The sequence below is a fragment of the Vanellus vanellus genome (assembly GCF_965231255.1).
Source record: "Vanellus vanellus genome assembly, chromosome: 11".
NCBI lineage: Eukaryota > Metazoa > Chordata > Aves > Charadriiformes > Charadriidae > Vanellus > Vanellus vanellus.
In genome coordinates this window covers 6,528,318-6,555,508 of record NC_138916.1, presented here as the reverse complement: position 1 = coordinate 6,555,508, position 27,191 = coordinate 6,528,318, and the positions used below count along the sequence as shown (strand labels likewise).

Here is a 27,191-nt window from a genome sequence, read left to right as displayed (position 1 = left end):
TAACAGCGGCAAACCTATCAGCATGGGATTGCAACACGTATGTACATGAAGAAAGCAACAAGCCAGAGCACAGCTGTGCACACTGTGTCATTCCCAAGCTAGCGCTGTAATTCTGGACTAGTGATAAACAGGAGTGATTAGCTTCACAGCGCCTAGCGTTAGCATTGTCTGATTTAATTCTTGGTTGTGAGAGACAAACTAAACAAAATATAAATGCTTCTAGTGTAATCCTTGTTCACTAGAGTTACTGAAGGTGCAAATCCGGGAAAAAATCCAAAGCCTAAACCTTACACAGCAATGGTTGCAGTGCAAGGAACAGGCACTGCTTCCAGGAAGACCCAAGCGTGCTTAACACCAGTAGCATGTGCTACTTGTGCAACACCATCTTCCACACCGAACAGAATAGATTTGTAACTGTAGCAGATTACAAAAGAAAATTGAGAAGTTGGAGAGCTCTCATGTATTTCAACACAGCTTCTTAGCAATTTACAAAGCAAAAACGGGGAGGCAGACTCAAGAAAGCCAGGAACACTCTCTCAAGTGAATCCACAGAACAGAATCTTTGCGGTATGCTAGAAGCGGATCATCTTTCTATACCTCTTCTGCTTATTCACAGAGAGACAGTTTACGGCAAGCAGAACTGCATGACTTTTGAAGCTTGTCCTGAAATCTGTGTGTGTGTGTGTGTGTGTGTGTGTGTGTGTGACGAAATGCCCTGTTTAAAGCCCCAGTAAAACCAGTACTTCAGAATACCCAACTGATTTCATATTCTTTGAAATGGAGTCCACCGATCCAACTTTGGCACGATACTTGCTCTTTAAAAAACGAAGGGCAATAATCACTATCAAAAGGCTAAATGCTGTTTTAAGACTTAATATTTTAGAAGCTTACCTTGCAGCCTTCACACGTAATGACACCATAATGGATTCCTGATGATTTGTCTCCACAGATCTTGCATGGAATAATTTCAATTTGAGCTGCAACAGAAGCACGCAACCAGTTAATTACATTTTCTTTTAAACACCTTATAAAAGCATTCCCTGATCAGCATTTGTACAGTGAAAACTAATAACCTGCTAAACATTATACTGCATTAACTATTCATTGCTGAACTGCAAGGGTCCCCTAGAGCTTTGGACTAAATTATGGCTGCTCGTTATATAATAGCTTTTGGGTTATTAAAATGGGTCATTTGAGAAGGTGTTTAAGAACCCGCAAGAAGGCAAGAATCAGCATTTCAAAGCCAAAAACAATAGGAGAGTTCACATTTTGGCCAAAGAGCTAAGACGACACTAGAAAGGTTTCTTCCAGTCTTATTCCTGTGAGATCATAAAAGGTAATTTTGAAGTTTGCCCTGCCCGAAAACGAACGCAACACCTTTACCAGCGGGGTCACCACCATGCCATCCAGTTCACGTGACTGGCCAATCCAAAAGAGAAGTAACAAGGTAAAAGAGCAACTGCATTTTACACAAGAAATCCAAAATTCGCGTATCTGAATTGAAAGTGAATTATCAGTACCTGTATGTGTATTAGCTACCACAGAACAAACGAGGGAGAAAATACAGCAGCATTCCAGCCAACTTACGAAACACAAAGGAGTTGGCACAGTCTGGAAAACGCCACAGAGATATGTGATATGAAAGCCCTGATTTTTTTAAATTGAACTTCATACATACAAACCATACCTACTGAATTCAGTTTAGTGTGTGACAAAACAAAACTCTCTGCATGTATCACTTCCCATCTGAATTCATGGATTTAAGAAGATTCTCCTGCGTGCTCAGGAATACCTCTTCAACTGCTTTTGGAGTGTATGGCTGCAGTCATTTTGCTAGCAAATCTTTTTGGATAGGATCGTGCTGAGGCAGTGCTTTACAGTATCAAAGACCAGCAGTCCACATTTTACATACGCTTGCACGTGCTCTCAGAAACACGGACTGTACGGTAGATAACCAAAAAATCCCAAGAAAGCCCTTTCTCTGCCACAATGGTGTTAGCATCAGGCTACATTAGTTTTCCTGAACCGGCTTAGTCCGAACAGGGATACAAACGCAACTCTTGCCGCGTCTCTAGCAGTGATGTACGAATAATCAGAAGTGCTGTGAACCTCCTGTGAGGAACTGAAATCCATTCACAAGATGCCCAGTTGCTTGAGAGACCTTTAATTCCACCCAGTTTCTGGCTATCCGGCCTGTGACGACACAGAAAACTTTAGTTGTACTCTTAACACTGTTTTCAAAAAGTCACATCCAGTCTTACAAACATTGCATTTTGCATGCCATTAACCCCCTAACCGACTGCTCATTATTAAACAAGAATCTTCTTCTAATGCTACTGTGTGCTCTGTTTCATTGCAGCCCCGCATCATAGCTCAGGATCAGGCCAAAACTGTAAGATAATTATAGACTAGGAGACCAGAAGACTTTTAGCACAGCACTGACTGAGCTAAAATACTCCTTCCAAATATTCTCCAGACGACATCAAATGCAATGATTAGAGCAGCTGAGGAGTACCCACATAGTACCCATTTGCTCCCAGGAACCTAAGAGCAGCTAAAACGCTCTGCTGAGGACAGCAGTGCCCAGCAGCTATGGGACTACGTTGCTGTTTTCCTGACAGTTCCGTATCAGCAGCTTTCAAAATATTTTCATACAGCAGGACACCACTTGCATCTGCTTCCATCATAAGGATCTTTGCATTCTTGATCTTTAATCCCCCACCTTCCCTGCAGCAACAAAACGATAGACCGAAATTAAAAGGTCTGTTCAGGACACGTAAGAAAGGAAATACTTCTTCCCTGCAGCCCTACAAAAACTGTTGTAATTTCACTTTGCTCTCAGCTAACACATTAAACACAATGGAGCAGGAAGTGAACTAATAATAAGAAAAAATAAAGCGTATGCTATTTTATTAATGTGTTACATTAATTATTACTAAAGCATCGTCTGTTTACGAACGAAGCTTCGAGCAGAAAGGGTAGCGTGACGCCACTTTACATCAACAAACTGAACAACAGACTGACATTCACAGAAACTCAAAATCTGTCTAACGCGCAGTTCAAATTCAGCGAGCAATCCCGTGGGCGAATTCCGGAATAGATCTACCGATTCCCAGTCGTGCCTTTTCACTATCTGATTATTTTTCTACTCTGCTACAGTGAATCAGCAGCCTTCTCCAACTCCTTCGACAGGGCAGTGACAAGGCTTATCTCAACAGCTACATGGCAAGGCAATTTTTACATTTCGCTTTTATATACATAATTACTGCCTTATTTTGAATAGGTATGATATAATTGGATCTTGTTTATCTACAAACTCCAGCACATTAGTTAAATCGCCCGTGAAGCCTGTCTATGCAATCCCTATTTCTTAAGCAACAGGACATTTGCAGAGTGTTTCTGAAGGAATGGAACGTGCCTTCAAAGTGATGGCCTAAAGCTAGGTTACTAATAGTCTAAAAGGTGCCATAATTAGTCCCAACTGCATTTTCCAGGGTGCTTTACTGTCAGAAGAGAATCTCCACAGATTCACAGGCTCCCGCTGTGCCAGCATTTGCCGACCGTTGTGCGTATGAGCAGCGGCACCCAATCGGGTATAATTTCAGCATTCCAGACTTCCTCGAATTTACATCATCTTCAAGGTACTTTCAGTTAAGCACGCAGCATTTACAACTTCAACTTATCATTTCACTCTGAGGTACAGGACAGTGGGACGAAACGCGGAAGCATAAATTGCTTGCAACTGCCACAACCAATTGTATTACAAATTAATGCGTGGAAAGACATCAGATCAATTACTGCTCCACGTGGTTGCCTTTGCAAATCAACTCCTTGAAACGGAATCCCTGTCGCAACTTCATACGCTTTCTATATAGCATGAAAGGACTTAGACGCTTTAAACTTACTAAATGCAAATTGCCTGTGCCAAGATTATGCATTTTTCTTACGAGGGTGAAAATATTTTCCCCACTTTTAACTTTGACATGCAAATATGTACTTGCTAAAACCTTGTTCTTATGCAAACAAGGCAGGTGGGAAATACTTTTACATGTCAAGAATATGTTCCAACTTGGTTTCTCACATTCCCAGAGTTACTTAAAGCTTCCTACTGTGCTCACATTAATTGTACCTGTTCTGCGCTTACATATATTTATATGGTATATTTTCCAAGATTATATAAAATACTCTAATTCATGCTTTAGACTAGAATTAGCCTAAATTACAGTTTACAATTTCTGTCTCCTGGGGTGGTGCTCAGGCTGATTCTGGTTCATGCACGAGCAAATAATTTCTTAAATATGAATTGCAGAAAAAAAATAAACTCTTGTGGTTGCTTAGAAACCGCTACAGATACCCAGGTGACAGATGTAGTTCGTATTCCCAGACTAAAGGCCTAAGAATCTTTCACACCCTGAAATAACAGTGTTCCAGAATACTACCAAGGATGTCTTGTGCCAAAGGCAGCAATGAATAGGAATAAAAGCCCAAACGAACCACAAATGCGAGCTCAAGCCCAGAGACCCACCACAAGCATCAAACAAGTTGCTACAGAAACGGCTCCTGAGAGAGAGCAGTGACCACTGAGGGCTGGAGGTAGCAATCGTTAGGAACTGATGTCACACACGAGGAGGCAAACTCGCCTCCATAGGAATGGGCATCTGACATCCACCAAGATCTCTCGGTATGTGTGACTTCAACACACTTTAGCTCTTCCTACCACTGCAATGTCTGGTAATCTTCCTTCTGCTGTAACATCATACGATCTTCATTCTACAGCAGGAAAATCGAATGGAGACTCTTCAATTTACTCAAAATCAGACAAAACAGGAACTCGAGCCCAAGTATTACAGCAGAAAAAAGCCTGTGTTTCCCCCTGAACCTTTCTTCTTCCTCCATCCACCGTGTCTTCACTTGGCAATTGTCTGAAGCAGCTCTGGTACGCTTAAATTACACAATTGCCTCCACCTAATTTCTAGTGAATGTGCCTATCAGACAACCAGAGAGAGCACTAAACGACAGCTTTTGCTGGCATCTGGAATAGAAGAATATGCTTTATTCCCTTCCTCTCCAGGCTTCACTTCTTTCCGCAAATCTGGAACGGTTTCACTGGGCTCGCCTGCCTTTTTCAAGCTCCCTCCCCAGCCAACCCCTCTAGACAGACTCCCCCTCTTTATTAACTCCCGCATCATTAAATGCTACTTTGTTCCTTGTCCGGTTTGAGCAGTAGAGGAGGAAAGAAATCTAATTCCGTATTTGTAAGGAAATGCTCAGTACAAGCTCATCATAACCTTTAGTTTTTTCCTTTCTAACTCCTTGGGCAGGCTCCAATCAGCACAAGTAAAGCACAGGGCATCTTCCTCCCCAGTTCAGCCATTTAAGTAGAAACACAAGAAAGAGCGTTACCAGTCCACTCGAGGAAAACATTTTTCGAGAGAAAAAATTATTTTCCAAAGACAGAAGTTTTTCCTCCCCATTAGTGTGTCCGAATGAAATGGTTGTTCCTAGTGAATTAATTGTACTATGGTAGACAGAAGATTTTTCCCATTCCTCCTCCTGCTTTCACACTGTTATTTTAAGATTGTACATTCACACAGAACACGCTATTTTTTCCAATTCGCAACAGGTATGAAATCTCAGATTTGGTATCCTGGGAAGTGCTCTTCAATGGAAGCAAAAATCGGTCCCTATTCCTGCCTTTTAGGTGAGATTCACCTAGCTGACCTGAGCTATCTTGAAAGTTGGGTAATTAGTTGAAGTTAATTGTCTTGTCTGCTTCTAAAGTGATGAGGAAGGGAGGAAGAAAGAGAGAGAAAAAGAAAGGGAAGGAGAAAGAGAAAGCAAGAAGGAAAAAGGAAAAAGGGAGAGGGGGCATGTTGATTCATCTCATTCAAGTCAAGCGAGATGAAGCCCCGAGTGGACATGCCTCCTCTCCACTCACCAGAGAAGGATTTTAACGATGCCTTAATCACAAGCCTAAGTTTTAGAAGGTGAAAGTCAGGTGAACCCTACTGCATCTTACTATTTCTGAATTAAAAATTTAGCATTTTTTGGAACGGAAAACCTGTGTAGGAAGTGCTCCCTTGCCCTCCCGTGGTACCTGGGGTCCCAATCGCCTGTGTATGCTGACACCATTGAGATAAGGGCATTTCTACGGCGTTCCCCATCACAGCTCCCACCCTTCGGCTCTCAAAGCAGCAAGATCAAGAAATTCCAGGTATACACATTCCTTTTTCACACAATAAAGATGGACTTAAGCACACGCTGGTTAGTCTGCCAGACCGGTCTATTTCGTAACACCTCTATGGGCACTAAGCATCCTTCTCCGATCCACCAGCCTTCTTGGGGAATGCACCCTAACCAAAACTGTTAGCTGAACTGAGGGACTTTCCTTGAGGCTAGATGTGGGGTACAACAGCCAGGACTGCAGCTGGGATCTCCTGGGTCTCAGGGTACCGCTTAAGAAGTTATCCCTCCTACGGCTGCAAGAACGGTTTAAATTCTTTTCCCTGAATGTAGCTTGGCCTGTTCCCCATTTCACAGGGTACAGACAATTTTGCATGTAATTCAGAAGGGCTTTGAAATAAATATGATACGTATACAAATTGGGCTAACCTGCTTCTAAAGGGATGCAGTTTGTGCCAGACATCGCTGCTAAGTGCTGTTTGTAAGTATATTGATTAAATTAGGAGGCATACATATTCACTGACATATTCATACATATTCATTGACTCAAACAAGGGTACTGCATGTAATGTGGTATTTAAAGCAACATAATATCTGATCACAAACTGAATTAACAAGGAATGATTTTACTATATAATATTCTAATCTTCCTGCATTTTCAGCTTCATTACCTAAATAATTTGCTCTGTCATGTACCCTAAGTAATTTGAGCTGGCTGCAAATTACTTGTCTCCGAACACCTGCAGCTTACAAACGCTGCAATTCTACTAAACTGAAAGCCAGTGGCAGCACAGCTCGGCCCATTCCATTAATATACTACGTTAAGTGACCATCTGTCCACTCATATATATTCAACTATTTAAACCCCGTGTACTTCTAAGGATGACGGCTGCTTGACTGATGTCTTGGGCATTTTTAGAACACACAGTAGGTGTTTTGATCCAGAGCTGATGGAATTTATCTGCCCACTCCTTGTGTGAAAGGTTTGTTTATTCTAGATACAACCCCCACCACAATGGCATTCTGGCCACGAGCAGGCCCGCTGGAGATTGCGGTGATATAGCTAGTAACAAGTAGCTCCCGAGAACTACCAAAGCCTGGTATCCTAGAGATTTGTGTCTCCCAGTTGGATTTTCTGGGGTCCAGTCAAGTTCAAGTTCCGGCAGAAGCCTTCCCGGCATGCGCAACATTCCTTGTGTCTTCCTCTCCTTTACAGATTCTTGTATCTGTAGCTGAGCTCGGGCTGTGCCGTGTCCCTCAGCGGAGTATTAGCTGGGTGCCGTTCTGGGTATGTTTTTCAATTTTCATGAAACATGTAGGAACACATCTTTGGGACTGGCTGATGCTCTCAAGCTTGGCTGAAATGGTTTTTGGTAAGGAGGAGGATTGGGGTGATGGGCAGAAAACCAGACAAACACAAACAACCTCTCCAAGCCTTGTTTCCTTAGGAAATCACACTAGTAATAAAATAAAATAAATACCGAGGTTATGCTGGTACAAATCCTTTGAAGTCTGTGGGTGTGATGGGTGGAGTAGAAACGAACACGGCCACCAAAGTATTAATTAAAAGTAAAGTATGAGCAACACCTCAAACACACAAGGCAGAAATGCTGCAATGCCAAGACCGGATCTTTGGGCCTGAACACAGCTGGATCCTTCTTAGTAGGTCACTTGATACCACACAGCACTCCACAATGTTAACAACATTCAGCTTCAAAGAGTATTAAAGGAGCTGCACGATAAATAGTACGGAACAACCTGAGCGCTTTTGGGGCTTGCGAGACTGACTTTTAGAAAGAAATCTAAGTTCTTTCAACCTCTGTTATCGATTTGGACATGTTGAAGGGAACAGTGCAATAACAGCTCGTACTCTCATGCCAGGATCACTGACATTTATGTTTATTGTTTTACTTTAAGCCAATGAATTTTACTTTTAAAATTTTATTTATTTAAAGAACTAAATGTTTGCTATTACATGAAGCGCTGGCTTCATCAAAGATGCTTGAACGCCTAATGAAAGAAGGCTATATGGAAAATGGTTTGGATTCTCCAATAGGCAAAACTATTCCTGTAAAATTGTTGTGGTGAGGTCTCTATGTATATTTTTGATGTTATATTCAAATACAAAATTGCTGAAAAACCTTAATAGACCATCATAACATTCTTAATTCTTATAAAGAAAAATTAAGATGAAAAGAAATTCTAACACAAACGATCTACGACTTCTGCAAGTGATTATGAGCACAAACAAGCCAAAAACTGAGGTAGGGTTTTCAAAGGAACTCGGAGAGCTGACGTTTGCTCTCTCTCAGTCACTGTGTGCCACACTAAGTGATTCTTATTTTCCTGCTGTATAACAGTCTTATATCTCTCCACTGTCTTGGCTTGATTTCCTTTGTCAAAGGAATGACAGGTAGAGACAACTCTAGCTTGGGACTCTGGTCACATTATGAAACCATACCACAGACCGAACTATAATATCAAACCACTGAACTACAAGCCTAGGCTCAAAATAATCAGGAGTGCTGCATCCAGATGTGTTCAGTTGTCCAAGAGCACAGAAAAGTAGTTATTTGAAGAATCAATCTTCCCAGTTTGTGAAGTCTAGGCAGTTCTGAAAGCTCCAGCTTTGTTACTACTTTCATGAACTTAAACACAAATCATGAAGATGGCTGAAAGATACACCAAAATATGTACATGGCAGCAAGATACAGAATAATGATAGTAACTCTTTTGAGGAGAAGATAAAAAATGAAGCAAAAATGAAGCACCAACTCTTTTTATAGTGGAGGAGAAGATTCGTTCACGAGACACAACACGCAGGCACAGTAACAAGACATAGTAACCAAACTTCGCGGCAAAGAACAAGAACAGGGAAAGAATGAAGGGGAAACTGTTGCTATGCAATGTCCTATGCATTTCAAAACCAAAGCATTTGAAGACTAGTTCTATTTTTTCCAATATGGCCAGGAGAAGCTTCTAAATTTCATAAAACACCAGTTTTGTCCCATAATATTTTGGCTTCTCACTTTCTTGGTGGCTCAGGTGCTTATGAATAAACATAGAATCACAGAATCTGACCTGGACAGGCTGGAGAGCTGGGCAGAGAAGAACCTAATGAGGTTCAACAAAAGCAAGTGCAAGGTCCTGCACCTGGGGAGGAAGAATGCTAGGCACCAGTATAGGTTAGGGGCAGACCTGCTGGGAAGTAGCTCGGAGGAGAAGGATCTGGGGGTCGCAGTAGACAGTAAATTATCCATGGCCCAGCAATGTGCCCTTGTTGCCAAAAAGGCCAACGGAATCCCGGGCTGCATAGGGAAGAGTGTGGCCAGTAGGTCGAGGGAGGTCATTCTCCCCCTTTACTCTGCACTGGTGAGGCCACAACTGGAATACTGTGTCCAGTTTTGGGCTCCCCAGTCCAAGAGGGACAGGGAACTGCTGGAGCGAGTCCAGCGAAGGGCAACTAAGATGATTAAGGGCTTGGAGCATCTCCCTTGTGAGGAAAGGCTGAGAGAGCTGGGACTCTTTAGCCTGGAGAAGAGAAGGCTGAGGGGAGACCTTATTATGGCGTACAAGTATCTCAAGGGTGGGTTGAAGGAGGATGGAGCCAGGCTCTTTTCAATGGTTCCAAGTGACAGGACGAGGGGTAACGGGCACAAGTTAGTACACAGGAAGTTCTGTTCAAATACACAGAAAAACTTCTTTACGGTGAGGGTGACAGAGCACTGGCACAGGCTGCCCAGGGAGGGTGTGGAGTCCCCTTCCCTGGAGATTTTCAAGACCCGCCTGGATGCAGTCCTGAGTAATGTGCTCTGGGCAATCCTGCTTTAGCAGGGGAGTTGGACTAGATGATCTCTAGAGGTCCCTTCCAACTCTGAAAATGCTGTGATTCTGTGAATCGTTTTGGTTGAAACAGACCTTTAAGATCATTGAGTCCAACCATCAACCTAGCATTGCCAAGTTACCACTAAACCATGTCCCGCAGCACCACCTCTACATGTCTTTTAAATACCTCCAGGGATGGCGATTCTACTACGTCCCCAGGCAGCCTGTTCCAGTGCTTGACAACCCTTTTGGTGAAGAAATTTTTCCTAATATCCAATCTAAACCTCCCCTGGTGCAACTTGAGGCCATTTCCTCTTGTCCTGTCACTTGTAACTTGGGAGAAGAGACCGACCCCCACCTCGCTACAACCTCCTTTCAGGCAGCTGTAGAAACGTTTAACCATTTTATTCCCCTCTTCTTCTCTTGCTGAAAATTAATAATTATACTAACTATGATGAACACAGTTCGGAGTATGATTAATTTGAAGACTAAGCTAAATGCAATTCTTGTTAAATAAAGCAATACAGAAAAACAGTTTTTCACAAGAAAAGAAAACACACTCACACTGCAATTGTGATTCTCTTTAATGAAATATAATGTAGTTTTAATCAGAGCTCTGAACTGCACGTCAAGAAATAGATGCTATGATCCTAATTCCAGTGCTGATTTGCCGTGTGAACGGGGATGCTAAGTTGGTGTCCCATTTGCTCTATCTACATAATCAGGATAATCATTCTTTATCTCTACCTCTATCTACAGCTATCTTAGGTGACTGCTACTTACTGCCAAATCTTGGGTCTTGGTCTTATGATCCAAGAAACTAGCGAGCAGACCTCCAGACAAACAAATCTCCAGTGTTTTGAGAAAAGTTGCCACAAAACTATGTAATAGTACTGCTAGTTGACCAAATTTTGTTAGTTTCCTCCTTTAACTTTTAAAAACAAAGCTTACAGGTTTAATTACACAGCTACAAAACACTGCTGTTGACAAAACTACAGAAAATCAAGTTTTAGAAGCAACATAGGTGTGAGCTATTACCACAGTAACTGCCAACACTGACCACTTCTGCTCCGATCTGGTAGGGCATTTATTCCATAAGCAGCAAGCTAGTGCTCATGTCAGTCCATGCTGTATGTTTTCACATGATCCTAGAGTCCACTCAGGTTTTGACATCCCTAATTTCTTCCTACAGATAACCACTAACCTTGGGCATTTGTGAAAAGACACACCTGCAGCAGGGGCATGAGCACAGTTCTACTATGATACCATCAATACCATGCCGCTGTGCTGCTAGAACAAACCAATGCATATTGTCTGTCAAATAAAAAAGAGAAATGAAAAAAAAAGTGAGCTGGCAGGCCAAGATGCACGTGCATTTTGAGGCTGGGAAAGTGCCCTTGTACACTCAATCACACTGAGGTTTCTCATAGTCCTTGCACTTTATTTTTATCTTACATTGGGAAAAGCAAATCTACACCGATTTCTCCTTCCTGGTGTCTGTATGTTGGTCTTTCATTTTGTAGTATTAGCGGAAAGGAAAACAGAAAACGAGATTTGCAGGAGAACATAATTCAGAACGTATTTATTTGCTGGAGCTAGCTGGACAATACTAAATGCATTCTCCCCCTCCCCCAAAAAGAAACCTGTACTGAAAAGCTTAAACGTATTGGTACTTCTGTTCAATTCCCCAATTCTCTGGAAGAAACAAATAAAGACTTGGTTTTAATAAAGAAAGTCTTTTAATATAGCATTTCAGAGTGAAAATCTAAATTACCTCTGACAGTTGCTCCGCAGCCTAATGCACAGAACCCCCCTTTTATATGAATTTTCCTACTCTCAAGTCTTGGACCTGGCCTCGTGAAGACTGGAATTCGTTAACTCCAACACCGCTCTCCCACCTTCTTTCCCCTAATTAAATGTACTGGCTTAGGGGAACATCTCCACATTGCTGCTTATTTGCTTGCAGTAGGAAAACAAAGAACTTACCAACCACTTGTCAATTTTAAGCCCCACTTCAGCAAGTCAGATAGAAGTATCACAGCACAACCTTTACTTGAATTATTTTTCATAGGCTGCAAAGTCTTAAAATGACCAACGCTCTGAAGGCAATCATTTTAGTCCCCGTTACAAAGCATATAGCTACTGTATGCAGGATTATGCGAGTAACTTAGTTGCTAGCTAAATGCCACTAGCATTCATTAAGGAAGGATATTTAGAAGAGTGGTAACAGGCTACTTAGAGTCTTAAGACTTCCTTTTATACAATATGAAACCTCAGTCGTTTGATTTTGTTAAGAAGCTACATACATTCATGCTATCCATTTGCAAAATTACATCTCAGTTCAATGCTCTCATTAGGCTCTCCACTAGCACAAATCCAATGACACCTACAGTTACGAGATTCAAAAAACCCCAAACACCTAGGAAAGGTAATCACTTGCAACACTGTCGAAATTATTAACAATTTCAACTAAACTCATTAACAAGGTGACAGGCTCCTGAATTGTTAAAGGCACATTAGGTCAACGAGACTATAGCACCAGCTAACTGTGGATAACGCTGCAATTTCATTCCTTCTACCCACATGCACATAGCTTTCAGATCAGGCATTCATAATTCCTGACACTACTACTTAGAAGGTTGTCTTTGACTAGCAACCCATCACCGCCACATGTTCTCTATCACAATGCACACACTTTCCTTTATACTTAGTATTCGGCCAAGTTCCACTTAGCTAGTTAGTTCCCTAGATAGCAACAGTCAGTTTCGAAAAAGGAATATGGAACGAATGCAGAAGAGATTGGGTTTCCCCCTGATTTCCTACAAGGCAAGCGTCCCTTTAAATAAAGCATTTTGCCATGCCATTTTGCCAGGCTGCACAGATTTTATGAAGGGTTTGGCCTCTGCAGAAATTGCAGGATGTATCGCTGTGTGTATTGAGAAATGGGACTTTGTACGATGAAGTTAAAGCCAGGCAAACATGGTTGGTGCAAACCCCACTTCCTTACAAGACAGCTGCACTTTGATGAAACACCATTCAAAACCTGAATTTACTTCTAGAAGAAAAAGTTGCAGGAAAAAAAGAAGTATTTCACCCAGACTAGAAACTCTATCATTCTGAAGTGACTACATCTGCATTTTTAAGATATTTTCTTTTTCTTTTTGGCTGTACATGAATTTGATGTCATTAAAAAGGCTTCCTTTGATGCTGTATGCCAAGTAGAATCATTAGTTTCTCACAAAGGTACGCTCTAAACGTCTAGTTTAGATTTTCATTTTCAGATGATTCATCTAAGAGATGAACAATAACAACCAAAACCAACTACAGAACTCTGAACAGTAAAAAGCCTTTTAGCTGCACTCACTCATTTATTAACTCCCTCCAACACCTCCTTTCTGGATTTGCATGGCAGCAAAGACCGAGCATGAATTCTGCAACTCCTTCTGTGATATACAGCTATTAGAAGCAAGCCGCAACCAGATTCCCTCAAAACTCACAACAGAGGTTCTTCCGAACTCTGTATCCTGTATCTTTCTAGCAGGCGCGGGGTCACTTTTTTTTTATCCAAGGATGCTTTCCCTTGCCACTCTTTTGAGTTTGTAAGTGCTGCTTCGTCACAGCTCCTCTTCACGAGTCCTCTTCAGAGGTCATTAGAGGATTAATGAAACTGAGGGACACTCCAGAGGAAGCCGCATCCTCAGCCAATGCAGCTTCAGCTACATCACTAGGTTTTGAAGGGAGGAGCGCAGAACAGATTAATTATACCTTCGTTTCCTCCATTTAAAAAAAAAAAAAGTCACTAAAGTCCAACAACAAGCAATGATTTACAGCTGATACGTGTTTCCCGATGCATATTAAGACACTAGAAAGTACAGACATTATCAAGAGCTTACAGCCTTTTTTTTAATACAGGGTCAAATCTCTGCTGAACAAATAACCATGCCGCCCCCTCCAAGAAAGATGTGGCTTTCAGCCCCTGCCCCATCTCAGAGGGAGCGATATTAGCATATATGTGGGATCAAGAGGAAGGCTAGATCACTTCTACAGAAAGTGCCTAGAAGACAGCCTGGACAGTGGAAAACTGATGCAGAGTATAATTTTGCTGTCGCTCTTCCCTAACACCTGTAGAACTTCTCTGAACACCTAATTTGACTACTACTTTGAGGAGGAGACCTACACACTCCCCACATATTGACCGTTGGCTCAAGACAACCTGGTTAAGTTGCATGCCCACTTGCCAGACCCTGCGACCACACAGGTCTATAGAAACAGACACCTGCACACACCGCACTAAGTATGGCCACACATGCTTCTTGCTGATGACAGCTTTTACCTACCTGCAGCTTTTGTACCAGAGTCTCCCATCACCTAGAACGGGCTTCACAAGGCAATCCTGTCATACTGCAGACTGACACCCTTCCCCTTCTCTCAACCCCTGACCGCATCACTCCAGTTTCATGGTGACAGAGGTTTTTTCTTTGTAATCTTAGCAGTACTTTATTGACTTGCATGAAGTTACACAATGGTCCTTCATCTCTGTGAAGCAGGCTGGGGCCGCCCAGTTGGCCAGCTCTGCCTGTCTGCTGTCGGGCACACGTTTCTCTTCCCTCGGATGTTCTCTTGTAGAAGGGCACAGGAGGAAACCTGTCCCCCAAAACGGCACCAGGAGGGAGAACACACAGAATGACATCAGAGGAGATGGGAATTTTATAGGCTCTGGCTTACAACAAAGTAAACCCACCATCAGTCTATCAAACAGTCTCAAAAACACTCCTGCCAGATGGAAAGCTTTCTTCCCCCAACATGTTCTTCAAACCACGTATTACAGTGTTGTCCCCCACCAACCACGCTCATGTCATCTCCCTGGACCCAGCTCTGTTTCTGTGCTTCTTTGTATCATCTTGATGTCTTTATATGCTATCCTCAGTGTTTGAAAACCATCTTCATTTCGTGACAAGGACCATGAAAGAAAAAGATGTAGCTGCCCGCAAAAAACATTTTAGAAAATTATAAGCTTGTGAAAAGAAAAGGGTCTAGCAAAAGCTCTTCCTTTGCCACAATTAGATTAGGCGCTACGACCGTCAGTAAAACCCTTTCTTTTGCCTACTCATTTCATAGCATTTAATTTCCTGCCTCTCAGTGATTAAACCCAGAGAAAAGTAGTAGATAAAGCAAGTTTGCTTGCTGTTTCAAACAGATATATTAATGCTTTACGCTTAAAAAGCTTTCAAAGTTTCTTCAGATGCTGATTAACAAACGTCGTACATAAAACCGTGTCTGAGGTCAGGCTGTGGCAGCAGGTATGTGACTGAAACTCACTACAACAGCTCTACTGCAACGCTGTACGTGCAGGGTACCTCCATTGCATACATGAAGGAAGCTTAAAGTTAAGCTTCACATATTTAAACACTAACAAAGTCTACTTAATGGCAGTCTTCAAAATGACAGTGGCCTCCTAATCTGCTGGAGATAAAGAAGTGCCAAGATTAATGATTACATAAGTGCGTTGCAGAGCCCAGAAACAATAATCAGCTCTTCTGTTGTTATTTGTGTACAAAGGCTATTAGAGTCATCTGACATTCCAAAATCCAATTTAAAGTTGTTAAACCCCTTTCATGTACTTATTTGAGGTTGGAAAACCGAGAGGTTCGAAAAGGGAAAGGAAGGGTTTGATTTCCTAATTCTTTTCCCCTTACTGATTTTGGTCTAAGCCAAATCTCCCTTTAAGAAATGCAAAAAAATAAGCTTTTAAACAATGCCTGGAGTAACCAATATTGCTGTTGAAGTAATAATACCCATAAAACCCTAACATGCTTAGATAGCAAATTTTAAAATAATGACTACAAGCAAACCAAGAAACTATTCTACAGGAGAAGATCCCACTGAGCTGAGGATGTCACTGACATCAGCTGCTCAACTCCGGCAATAGCACCGCACTCAGCAAATCAGCAGGGTGAGAAATCAAAGGTGCTCCGGCACCAAACACCCATCTCAGTCTAGTAACGGACTCAGTGAGAATTCACTCTCTAGATTCATACAGGCACAGTACCGTTTGCCGGAGACCATACAGCAAATGACAGGTCTGTCTGCAGCCTCTGTAAATATCATACAATCAATTCTTTTTTTTCCCCACAAAAATCCTTTAAAATTCCAAAGCACCCTCTTTGTTTCTGAAAGAAGACTGAAAAGCAAGTTTAGAAACAAAATGAACAAACTCGTTTTCTCCTGGTTCCTATGTTACTCCTTCGCCTCCACAGCTGACACAGAATGGGACAGGAATGAAGGTGGCTGCGGCCCTGCCCTCTCCATCTGGTCAAGGAGTCGTGCCTGCCCCCCCCGGCCACTGCAGAGCGGGACAGCCCTGCGGCTGGGAGCTCTGTCGGCAGCCATGTGTGCAGCGGGTAGACGGTCACGCTGCACATGGCGCTTGTCTCCCAGGGGAGCCGTCAATTACAATCCCATTTGTAGCCCAAATCGCTGCAGCCCTGACTGCAGAATCCTCCACTGGCTTCCAGACTGACAGGGAGGGCAGCTGAGCAGGCCCCAGCTCTCAGACAGGAGGGGGGTGTAGGGCAGACAGACCTACGGACCAACTGCTGCGACCTCATCTTGTGGGTAATGAACTGGGCCTTGTGCTGAGATGGCAGCTACAGCAGCCGCTGCCCTGCTGGGGAAGAGACTGGTCTGGGAGGAACCAGCCTCTGGAGACCACAGGCCCCACTCCCTCAGCTTGGTGGTGTATCAAGAGAGAGGTGAGGTGACAGCTGTGATTCAAGCTGATGATGGTAATCACGAGAATACACGTGAAGGCAAGACAAGATGCTGACCACCACCACTGAGCTTGTGTAGCGGCAGGTCTGCGGCAGGCTTTCTTCTTCCCCATTGTGACATCAGTAGTAAAATGGCCTCAGTTTCTTGTACAGAACAGAACCGTTACGGACTATGTGCAGAAGTTTTTCCTTTACGGCTGCGAGTGATTTTCTAGTGTTCCCTAAGGTAAAGTCAATTAAGTGATAACTGCATCTGTGCAGACAGTATTCAAAATGCTAATACCCCCACCCAGATAAGTCTTCAACTTTGCCTGCTTATTTATCTCCAGCTCTTAGAAATTATTGCCATGAATGCTCCAGTGCCTTCACCCATTATCTTTGCGATCCTGCCTCTTCCTAACAAAAAGGCAACAGGCACAACGCGTAAGAGCTGTACCACTCTGACCACGTTGGGGAGTAAAATGATACAAGCAAAGTACCACCTGATCTACTGCAGGGGAGCTACTGGCATATTTTGCTGCTCTTAAAGTTCGTTCAGCTTTTCATCTAACGTACAGAGATAAGAAAATCTGCTATGCCATCAGAGGCTCACATACTTTAGAAATAACAGCAGTCTGCATCATGAATTATCTAACACGATTTACCACTCAGGGAAAAGAAAAGCTATCGCGTCTGGTGTTGTGCCACTTGGCCAGCAGACTCTAAAACTGTACCGTTTATTATCTTCGCGATGGAGATGACACAGTGCTGGTCTCAGGCACCTGGCTCTAAGACGGCCTCCTCACCTCAACATGGCATGACTCGTGTTAGGTAAGTCTCTGGCCGCATTTGTTCAATGTGTCTCCATGTTTTTAAGTGAAAAAAAAAAACCACATAGAAGCTGAAAAAGCCAATACTGAAAACAAAGGAACTTGATGATGTGCTGACTTACCATCAACGTCTATTCGAATACCTTCATACTTTATTATTTCCGTTTACAAAAATCACCAAATTGCAAAATTGCCCCCCAAAAAACCCAAGCAGCGAATACTAACATCTTTTTCAAACAAGTCTGACAGTACAATAACAAGAAGACAATCCTACGTCCCACAGAACTGGGCAGAATATGCACATTGTGTAGAATATGAGTACAAACAGAATGAAATGACTGATTCAACTATTGCTAAATGCATTTGACAGATTAAAAGGAAAAAGTCGACTTGCTTCACGTGGTTAGCACTAGGTTCTAAAGGCCAAATCACCCCAAAAGGTAGAAGCTGGCAAGTAGTGAATGTATTGGATTTGTGTTTCCTCACACAAAGGAGGCTTGATAAAAGTTAGAGGAAAATAATAGAAACAGCACCTGCATTATTGCAACCATTTTATCCAAAGACAATCGAAACCATTTAACGAGCTTCATCACTTTGTCAGGACAAGAAAATAACCTTGTAACCAGAGCTGCATGAAGCCATACAATAACTTACCGAGAATGATGAACATAATCTCTCAACCCTTTCCAGACGGTCTTTACCCATCGTTCTTGCTGATGTTTCCTTCTATGCCTGTGTTCTGCACGCATCAGAAAATAGGCAAGAACAAATGCCAGGCAACTCCAAATTTGTACAGTTTTAGCACTGCACTATTTTAAAAGGCTCACAACACAGTCAGTTACTATACAGTCCTTGATAAAGACCCAAAACGTTTAACCAGAACTCCTCCATTTCCACTCTCAGAAGAATACTTGCAGCACAACTTTGATTATCCAAAGCTCCCAGGGGACAAATGGAAGCAGAGATAAGCAAGGGAGCAGCCAGAGGTCTTCTGAGAATAATGGAAATGAAAGGAGAGGAAACAAACTCCACAAAGAAGAACCCTTGGCTCAGCTCAGCCCTGAGGTTTCCCTATTCCTGAATGGAGCATTCATTAAGTAAAATAAGCTTCTCTAAGCAAGCATTCCAAATGATTGTAAAAACCATTTGACAAAGTGAAGAATTATTGTTCGTTTTGGTATTTGACTCTGCAGAGAGAGCGAGCGCTGTTGTTCTTACTGTAGCAATTTATTAATCGGTGGGGTACAGCTCCTGGTAGCATCTCAACGGTTAACAAGCAGCCAGATTTTTTACAAATCTGTGTTTCCCAAAGTATTATTCAGGAAACATCACTAGGAAAAGTTCCGAACTGAATAAAAAGTACAGACAGACATATCAGAAGCTTAACATCGGGGCAGAACATCTATGGAGAAGAAATCTGTTTGGGGACTTGTGGGTGCTTTACTCAGAAAGTACAAGTTTTTATTTATACTATTGCAGCACAAGTTAATGCCAATTAAGCAGGAGAGTCACTTTGGATTTAGCACAGAACCTGGCCCAGGGCACTGGCACACAGAATAGAAATAAATACTAATCGTGCTTGCTCACACTGAGAGGATTAGATAACTACAGACGTAGGAAATTAAAACCACAACAAGATGACCCCACGCTCACGATTTCCCTGTTGTACCAGATCAGTCAATATGGATAATCGACAACGTAAATTGAAATCCTCAGATAAAAATAATGGGTTTACGGCTTTATTTCTCTTCACTTGCACATAAATTGAGTTGACTATCTCCGACAGTGCCATAGTTTAATATTCTAAACACACTATCTCCTTTAACAATGCCTGGAATAGAAACAAGCTGCTGAGCCAGATCCTCAAGGGGTGAAAATCAACATTGCTACACTGCCTTCAGTGGAAGCACATTGATCTCCACCAGCTAGAGCTTTGGGCCCTAGTGGGCAATTAGGTTTCTATTATATGCTAATTTAAATAATGTACCACAGAACATTTGCTGTACAATAAAGCAAGCCTACATTCTTCTGTGGAGAAGGACAAGCATTTGCTGTGGCACGATGAGAGTTATGGATGCTGGTTTCAAAGAGCAGGATGAAGTTTCGGTATAAACTACTCTTCATAATAACATTTTTAAACCTGCAATTACTCATACTATACTACTTTAGGAAGCCTGTAATTATTTAGTAAGTTCTTACCAATGTCTAGTCTAGATCGTAATTGCTAACACTGCCTCCTTCAAAGGAACTAGTGACTATATTAAAATCTGGTTTTCGTTAGGTCCCTACTACACAAAGTGGCTGTGCTGTGATGTTACGATCTGTGTTCAGTGGCGGAGGAAAACCAAACTGATTTATGTCTCAATCTTGAGCCTTCGAGCAAGGCCCGAACGAAAAACCAAATACAACAATCCCACACACGTTTCTTTTGAGACTTCTGAGATGGCCGGGTTGGAACAGGGACTGTAGCAGCAGCTGACACAGGCCAGAGTATTTTTGCAACAGAAGTTTGTGGCACCGGGGACCATCTACAATACCCTCTCAACTCTCCCAGCGAGGCCTTGCGCTCCAGCCAGAAGAAGAAAAAGCAGAGCAGTGGGGGGATAGGATTCAGCCACAGAGACAGCAAAAAAGATTTTCAGGGGGTCACAGGGCAGTTCAGGTGAAAAGGTATCGTCCTCCTGTAAAAAACGTTAATAGCAGTTGTTAAAAAGAGAGTTTGTTCTCTTTTGTAGCAATCTCTTAAGTACAAGAACTCTCAGTCTCCTTTTAAATGGCATTGGCACCCTTCTTCCTGCCTTACTCATCAACAACCAAGTTATTAGCGTGCCAAGGGCCCTACTTAAAGTTTTCTGGACTTCTGATGTAGTCAGGATGAAGGCATCGTTCCACACTGACAGGTTCTCCTACGTTGCAGTCCTTCACGCGAAGCAGCAGGACTCAATACATACTGTTTTGAAAGCTGAAGGCGCACCTTGGCACAGCAATTTGGAAGCTCTCTGAACGCCACTTTTGAGAACAGAGGGTTCCTCCCCGTATAACTCTTGCACGAAAGTCACAGCAGAAAGCTCCTAGAGATAACGCTCCAGCAAGAGACTAAAACACATGCACAGAATTCCAGTTTGTCTTGTTTCCTATGGACCCACTCAAGGCAGAAAGGCAAAGCAATGTGGGCCCACAGAGGTCAAAGTGGTGCAAGGTGAGACGCGGCATTAAGCCGCAACGCTTAAATCATGCGATTCCCTTTATAAACGTACTTATCCTGGCAGTAGCGCTCTTCGGTTGCATTTGTAACTCTTCAGAGAGAGTTTAATTTCAAACAGAAAAGGCTTAGATAGAGTCAAGCATTTTTAACGATAGCAGCCACACAAGAAAAACTTGCCATGCGGGGAAGGTCTAAAACGTCCCCACAGTAAGAACTCCCCTGCGCTCTGCACTTCTCAGCTGCCCCGCCACTGTGCTTTGGGTGGGCTCTACAGCCACGGGGAAAATTCAGAGTATGCAGAAACTAGAGCTGACCTTGGTGAAGGTTTTGATTTTGTTTACGTGCCCAAGAGGGAAAGGAAGGGTACGGAACTCGACCCCGCTAACTCCACAAGCATTTTAACCAGCAGAAAGCTCCAGCCATCGAACAGAGCCGGCCTCCCCTCCCTCCCTCTCCCCCCCTGCCCCTGCTGCCTGTACAGCTGCACTGCGGGAGCCAAACGAGGGAACCACTCGGGTTGAAACTGTTCTTTGGGGGATTAACTTTAACCTGAATCAGTTTCCTGACTTAATTCCCCACGTGACTGGGGAGATGCTGCTTGTGCTCGCACAGGGGAGGGGTGCGTTTGTTTGGCAACGCCAGCTTATGGGAGGTTAAAATACTCACTGAACTAAACTGTTAGTCTGCTAAATCCGCACGCGGAGATCCGGGGTAGCAGGCAGAAAGACAAGGAATACAGGGTTGGTTTTCCAAGAAACAGAATAGTCTATGAATAAGTCATGGGTTTCTACGTCCAGTATTGCTGTGAAACTTTAAGCAAGTTATTTGATGTGTCAATTCCTCAGCTGTGAAATGAGGACAACGCTTTCTTACATCACCACAGTGTTGTAAGTTGAAAATTAATGACTGAGGTACTCGGACACTCTGGTGCTGAGGGCCAAGTCCGTACGTAGCTACACGAGCAGAGTGATTAGGGACAGGGAGGGGCTAAGGAATCAACATATTATTTTTGGCGGACTATTTCCTTAGAGGATAAATGAGAGTAACTGCTACTTACTTGATTGCAAGGAATTGAAAGAGCTCTCTGTAGCTCCCTCGTGGGTGGACACCTGAACAATTAAAGAGCTATGACCTAATTTTAGTCAGAATCCTTATGTCACAAGGAATTTACAGGGAGGCGTCTTCTCTATGTGCAAAAATAATTACACTTTGGAAGGACAGTTGACCAAGGTGTTAATTTAGCTGCACAACATTTAGGGATAGACCGTATCCCATTCTCCTTCCTCATATTCCCAATTCCAAAATTTATGACCATAAGAGATATGACTGCATGATACAAAATGTCATAGGATTCGGACTGAAAGAAACTGTGTGAACACACTGCTTCCAGCATCAGAAAGACGGGGTCAGTTTAAGGAAAAGTTTACAGAAACAGAAACGTAAGGGTGGCAGGTAATGTTATAATCAAATCTCGCCTTCTGTGTGACAGAAACGATAGAATATCGCCCACTGGGTTTTGTATGACGCCCATACACACCAGTGATACTCGAAGGCACTTCTTTTTAAAGCGCCATTATTACGCACATAGAGCCATCAAGTGGTAGAAAACACACCCCAATTTCTAAAAGAAATTGTTCCAACAGCTTGTTTTCCTCACAGTTAAAACGTGTCCTTTCCTTCTAGCCTGAATTTTCCCGCTTTCTTTCAGAGGAATACGGGAAACATTTCTTCCTCTCGGGCTAATGCAGGATTGCTGCTAGAGGACTGAGAAGATCTGACTTCAAGCCCCTGTGCCGTCACAAGGAGTGTGTGCGAGAGCCCGGGCAAGTCACGTAACTATCTCAGAGTTACGCGTGTATCTAACTTCTGTAAGCCGCGTAGGTGTCACTGAAAACACCAGGAGTTAAACAATTAAAGAGCTTCATGGAGCTGGGCACATGCCTTTCTGCAATTCAGTTTATACCTGTAGAACATTAGGATCGGAAGCCTCCTATCTGCGAGGATGCATTAACTACTGCATTGTGCTCGGACACACGAATAGGAATAGAAGCCACGTAAATACTTAAATAGGTAACTAGTGTTTCAAGTCTTATTGAGCTTATTACGTCTCAAGAGCTTATTATGTTCTTGCAAGATTAGACAGCACATACTCAAAAAACAAACACAAACGTAAGGAAAATAAGAATCTGCCAAAGGCAGCTTTAAAGTTGAAACACCAACCTCAGGATTTTAGCTCCCGCCTTACGATTTTGAGACATCCCAGGAAAGGGCTAACACTGAAATGCCCCTTCCTCGGTCCCCTGGGCCAGGGGATTGGCCCTAAAGAATCATTATTACGAAGCTGTATCAGTGGGTCAAAAAAAAATTGTCAGTAGAAAATGAAAATCCTCCACTATCTGGATTTGCACTGAAGACCACCGGAACACAAGGCAGGCAGAAATCTCTGCAGTCAGTCTGGCAGTTTGCAACTAAATTGCTCGGAATACATAAGCATTGTTGGCCTTCCAAAGCAGATCCTTCCAGTTTTATGGGCAGAGAGTTAAGCACTCTGTAAACTGTACCCAAGACTCAAATCCTCAGTGTTGCATCTGCTTTTGTTCAACTTCTTATTTTCTGAAGTCTTGTGGTTAGGCAATGAAATGTGAATCTGTTGATTCCTGGCTATGACACAGGCTTCTTGTGTGGCCCAAGCCAAGTCTCTTAAGCTATACTTCAGTCCCCTGCTTATGAAACAGGTAAAACACATCCCTCAGTGATGTTTTCTGCATAAATTAACTTGTGGAAGCCGGTTTTTCAAAGAGCTCACTAATTAACATTGTAGACAACCCTATAGATAAAGAGATTGTCAGCGGGCTCTGTCTGGCAACCCCGGCCCAGGGAAAATGCGCATTCCAGAAGTGATGATAGAATCTGCACACAGTTCCAGAAAACCAAATTTACCGAATTCCACAAAGGTATTTTTTTTAAGAACGTGTACTTCGGAATGAAATGCCACCATCCGTTTTCAGCACAATTCTTATATGTTATCTTGACAAAATTTTACTGGAGAAGGCCTGAAACATTTATTGAGTTTGGAACAAAGAATTTAACGTTGGACACCCTGTTTTCCACAAATATACATTTACAAGTTGCTCGAGAATGCAAAGACAGTTCTACAAAAGCCATGTTGATTATCATCTGTTTTCAGATGTAAGCTCAAGAGGGTAGATAATACATTCTTCCCATGTTTATATAGTGCCCAGTATCTGGCCCGTCCTTGGAACATGGAATAAAGTCTACAAATAACTTCATTTTCTAGTTTTCATACACCAGTACAATATCTAAACACAAAACTCAAGTACAAAACAAATTAAATAAAACACAGTCTTCATACTGGGAGGACCAGAAATAGACTAGAAAGAGGACAGAACATTACTGATCCTTGTTCTGCCTATGCTGACAAAAGAGGCTAAAATGAGAAGAGACTAAACCAGGAATCTTCGCTTTTTTTTTTTTTCCAACCTTTCTTTTTAATGGCATAGAATATAACTTGACAGATCTACGGTCTTCACTATCACATAATTTATTTAACCTAAAAGTATCAAACCTTTTAAGCTCATCTCATTTTCAAACACACATCAATTCAAATAGTCAATACTGAAAGACACAAAAAAGATAAAGTTTTTACTAAATCTGCAATTGCAGTTTTCAGGTGCCACTGAAAAATGACTGTACAAGTAGGAGCTGAAATGTGCTTTCAAACAACAGCTGAACTTCCGTCATAAGTTACCGCCTACCCCACATACCAAATATTTCTAGTTTTCTTTGAAACACAGCAGCTTACTGATTACAGGAACTAAATAGTAATTTCTGCCTTTGATTTTAAGACCATAATCCAGTACTGGAAAATGGATTTGTCACTGTTGCTGCGCACCAGTGAATTCACTTGCTTCATTGCAAATGTGACAACATTACGGTCTCCCTATAAGGCAAATCTTAGCAGTAAGAGCAGCTGATGACAATCCTCAGAACACAGGCAACAAACTGCCATTTTTGAGTTTCTCAGCTAAAGCTCAGGTGAACTTCATCTCTGTTTGTCTTGTGTTTGCTCACTAGGTGATGTAATTAATCCATCAAAAGCTCTGTTGCAACATTAATGACATTCAAAATCAGCGTGCACAAAAATTGTTATTAAATTTATTTAAAAAAATAAATTGCCTATGATTTCATGACCAACTAATCAACACCATTAATTTTCTAAAACATATATTCAACTCCACGCTGTGCACAGTGTTACATAAGGGAGGAGGGCCTGTCTGCTCCTTTACTCTTCCGTCCCAGAAGAGACAATACGGAGCTAAAGCACTTCCAGGGCTTCCCTCCTGCCTTCGTACAGTCCTACAGCTGGGACTTTGCCATCACTGCGCTTCAGTGGAGTTCCAGCCTGCACACAACTTAGTCCCACTGAGCGTAGTTCATCATCTTCACACAGAAAAGAATGTAAGTTATTCCAGAGGAAACACAACGATTACAATACCACAACTTTTAAGTATTTGGAAGCACTTTTTTATGTCGGGGTGGGGAGACGTGCTCCTCGCCCTAAGAAGCTAGACATGCCACTGCTAAATTAGACTATCCATTTTTGGAACATACAGTATTAGGGCACCACTGTAGTATTTTGCTAGTGACGGTGTAGCTCTGAATCCTCCCAGTAAGGCAACAATACTAACCTTTCAAACCATTCAGCTATTCGGCGCTTGTCTCGGTGAGCTTCAAGATGGGGAATTTTTTGACAAATATACTTTTACATCGCAGGCAGAGGCAGCAGCAGAGACAAATACCTTTTCCAGGCAGAAACTACAGTCCTAATCCAGAGTAACAGGGCAGACAGGTTGCTTATGTGTGCGAGTGCCCCAGCAAGAGGAGTTGGAAAACAGGCACTACCAAACTGGGCTGTAATTTTCATCTTTGCCCTTAAAATTTAAAGTCTTCCCAAAGCTGAAGAGAGCAGTTTAATGGAGCCTATGCAAACAAAGGATTAGCAGCCCCTTATCTGATGCCAGTGATCCTCCGAAATTAGGTGTTACCCAGGAAGAGCAGTGGGAAGGTACAGGGCTTGCCACGCCTAGGTGGTACCCATCTTAAATACATTCCCACGGGTTTTCACATTGCCAGAGAGGAAAAATAAACCAAGCAAGGCCAGCAATGGTTCTCTGAGAAAGCTGGGAAAAAGCAGTCGTGGATCCTACCATCTGGTGCAGTGGGAAATGACCCCCCTCCTTCCCCAACCTCCCCACCTAGCCCTAACACACAAGCAAGCCGCGGTGCCCTGCAATAGGAGGGTGCCAGGCGGGGAGGGGGAAGGCTGACAGCCGCTCTCCCAAAGAGGTAGGAACGACCAAGACATAAGCAATGACTCACACTACATGATTTATTGCTGGGCACTGTTCCCAAATGTGTTAATAAAGTTGCAGCCAAACAAATCCGCATCCCTTAGGTCTTGTCTTTGTTCCAGCATGGCCAAGACAATTGAGTATTATTTTCAAGTAAAACAAGGACGAGATTCTAGACAATATTCCTACCACAATTAATATTTATGTTTCACCGTTCTACTTCACAGCATTGCCAACCCTTGAGTATTTAATAAAAAAAAGTACAAAACAAGAGAGAAGCAAGCACACATATGGACACAGAAAGTCTTAAGATTTTTAACAACTAAGTTTGAGCTGCTCTATTTGGGTTTCAGTTTATCTTCAGTGATTTCAGGTGTGAAAGACAACAGACAGAAGCCCTCCATAATCCCCACATTCAACTGAAGCAAGATGCCAATACAAAACCAGTTAACTCTGTGTCAGGAAGCAAACAGCTTCAGTAGTTCACAGCAAAGCTCTTCTCGGAGGTCTTCTGGAAACTGAGAAACGGAGGGGAGGGGAGAGAGGCCAAAAAATTGTCTGAATGGAAACATTTACTTGATTAGCAGTGAAGCTCTGGGGAAGTAGTGATCAAGCTTAAAAAACTGTGACAGGTTTCTGTAAGCAGCTCGCTCAGGTTTCACATCCCAGCTAGTGACAAAGAACCATATTTCCATACAGTGTGATCACTGTGCAAGCAGATGCTCCTTTTAGCTTTAATTAGCATTGCAAGAGAAGCTGTATTCATGCTTTGACTTCCAATATAGCTTTGCATCATAAGAGACACGATAGCTAAATACGACCTGCCTGGTGGCATACGCATTTCACAGGGCAGCCCTGTGAGGGACAGAAACGATGAAGCCGTTAGAAGGGGAAGGAAGTACAAAGGAATGATGCAGTTGGAGGATACGCTTTCCCTGGTATTACCCACAGGTAGTTTCTGAATTGAGTCTGGAGATTCCTTCGTTTCAGAAATTAGATAAGCCATAGGTTAGATGCACAGAAACAC

The 27,191-nt window shown here is 42.6% G+C and overlaps 1 protein-coding gene across 1 annotated transcript in view; it reads right to left on the bottom strand.

Moving 5' to 3' along the window:
• The window catches only part of RORA (RAR related orphan receptor A), a 68,754-nt gene that overhangs the window by 21,819 nt on the left and 19,744 nt on the right, over window positions 1–27,191 (bottom strand). Inside the window, exon 2 of the mRNA XM_082488998.1 lies at window positions 892–977. Within this exon, the coding sequence (XP_082345124.1) occupies window positions 892–977 (86 nt within the window). The remainder of the gene's footprint in view (window positions 1–891; window positions 978–27,191) is intronic.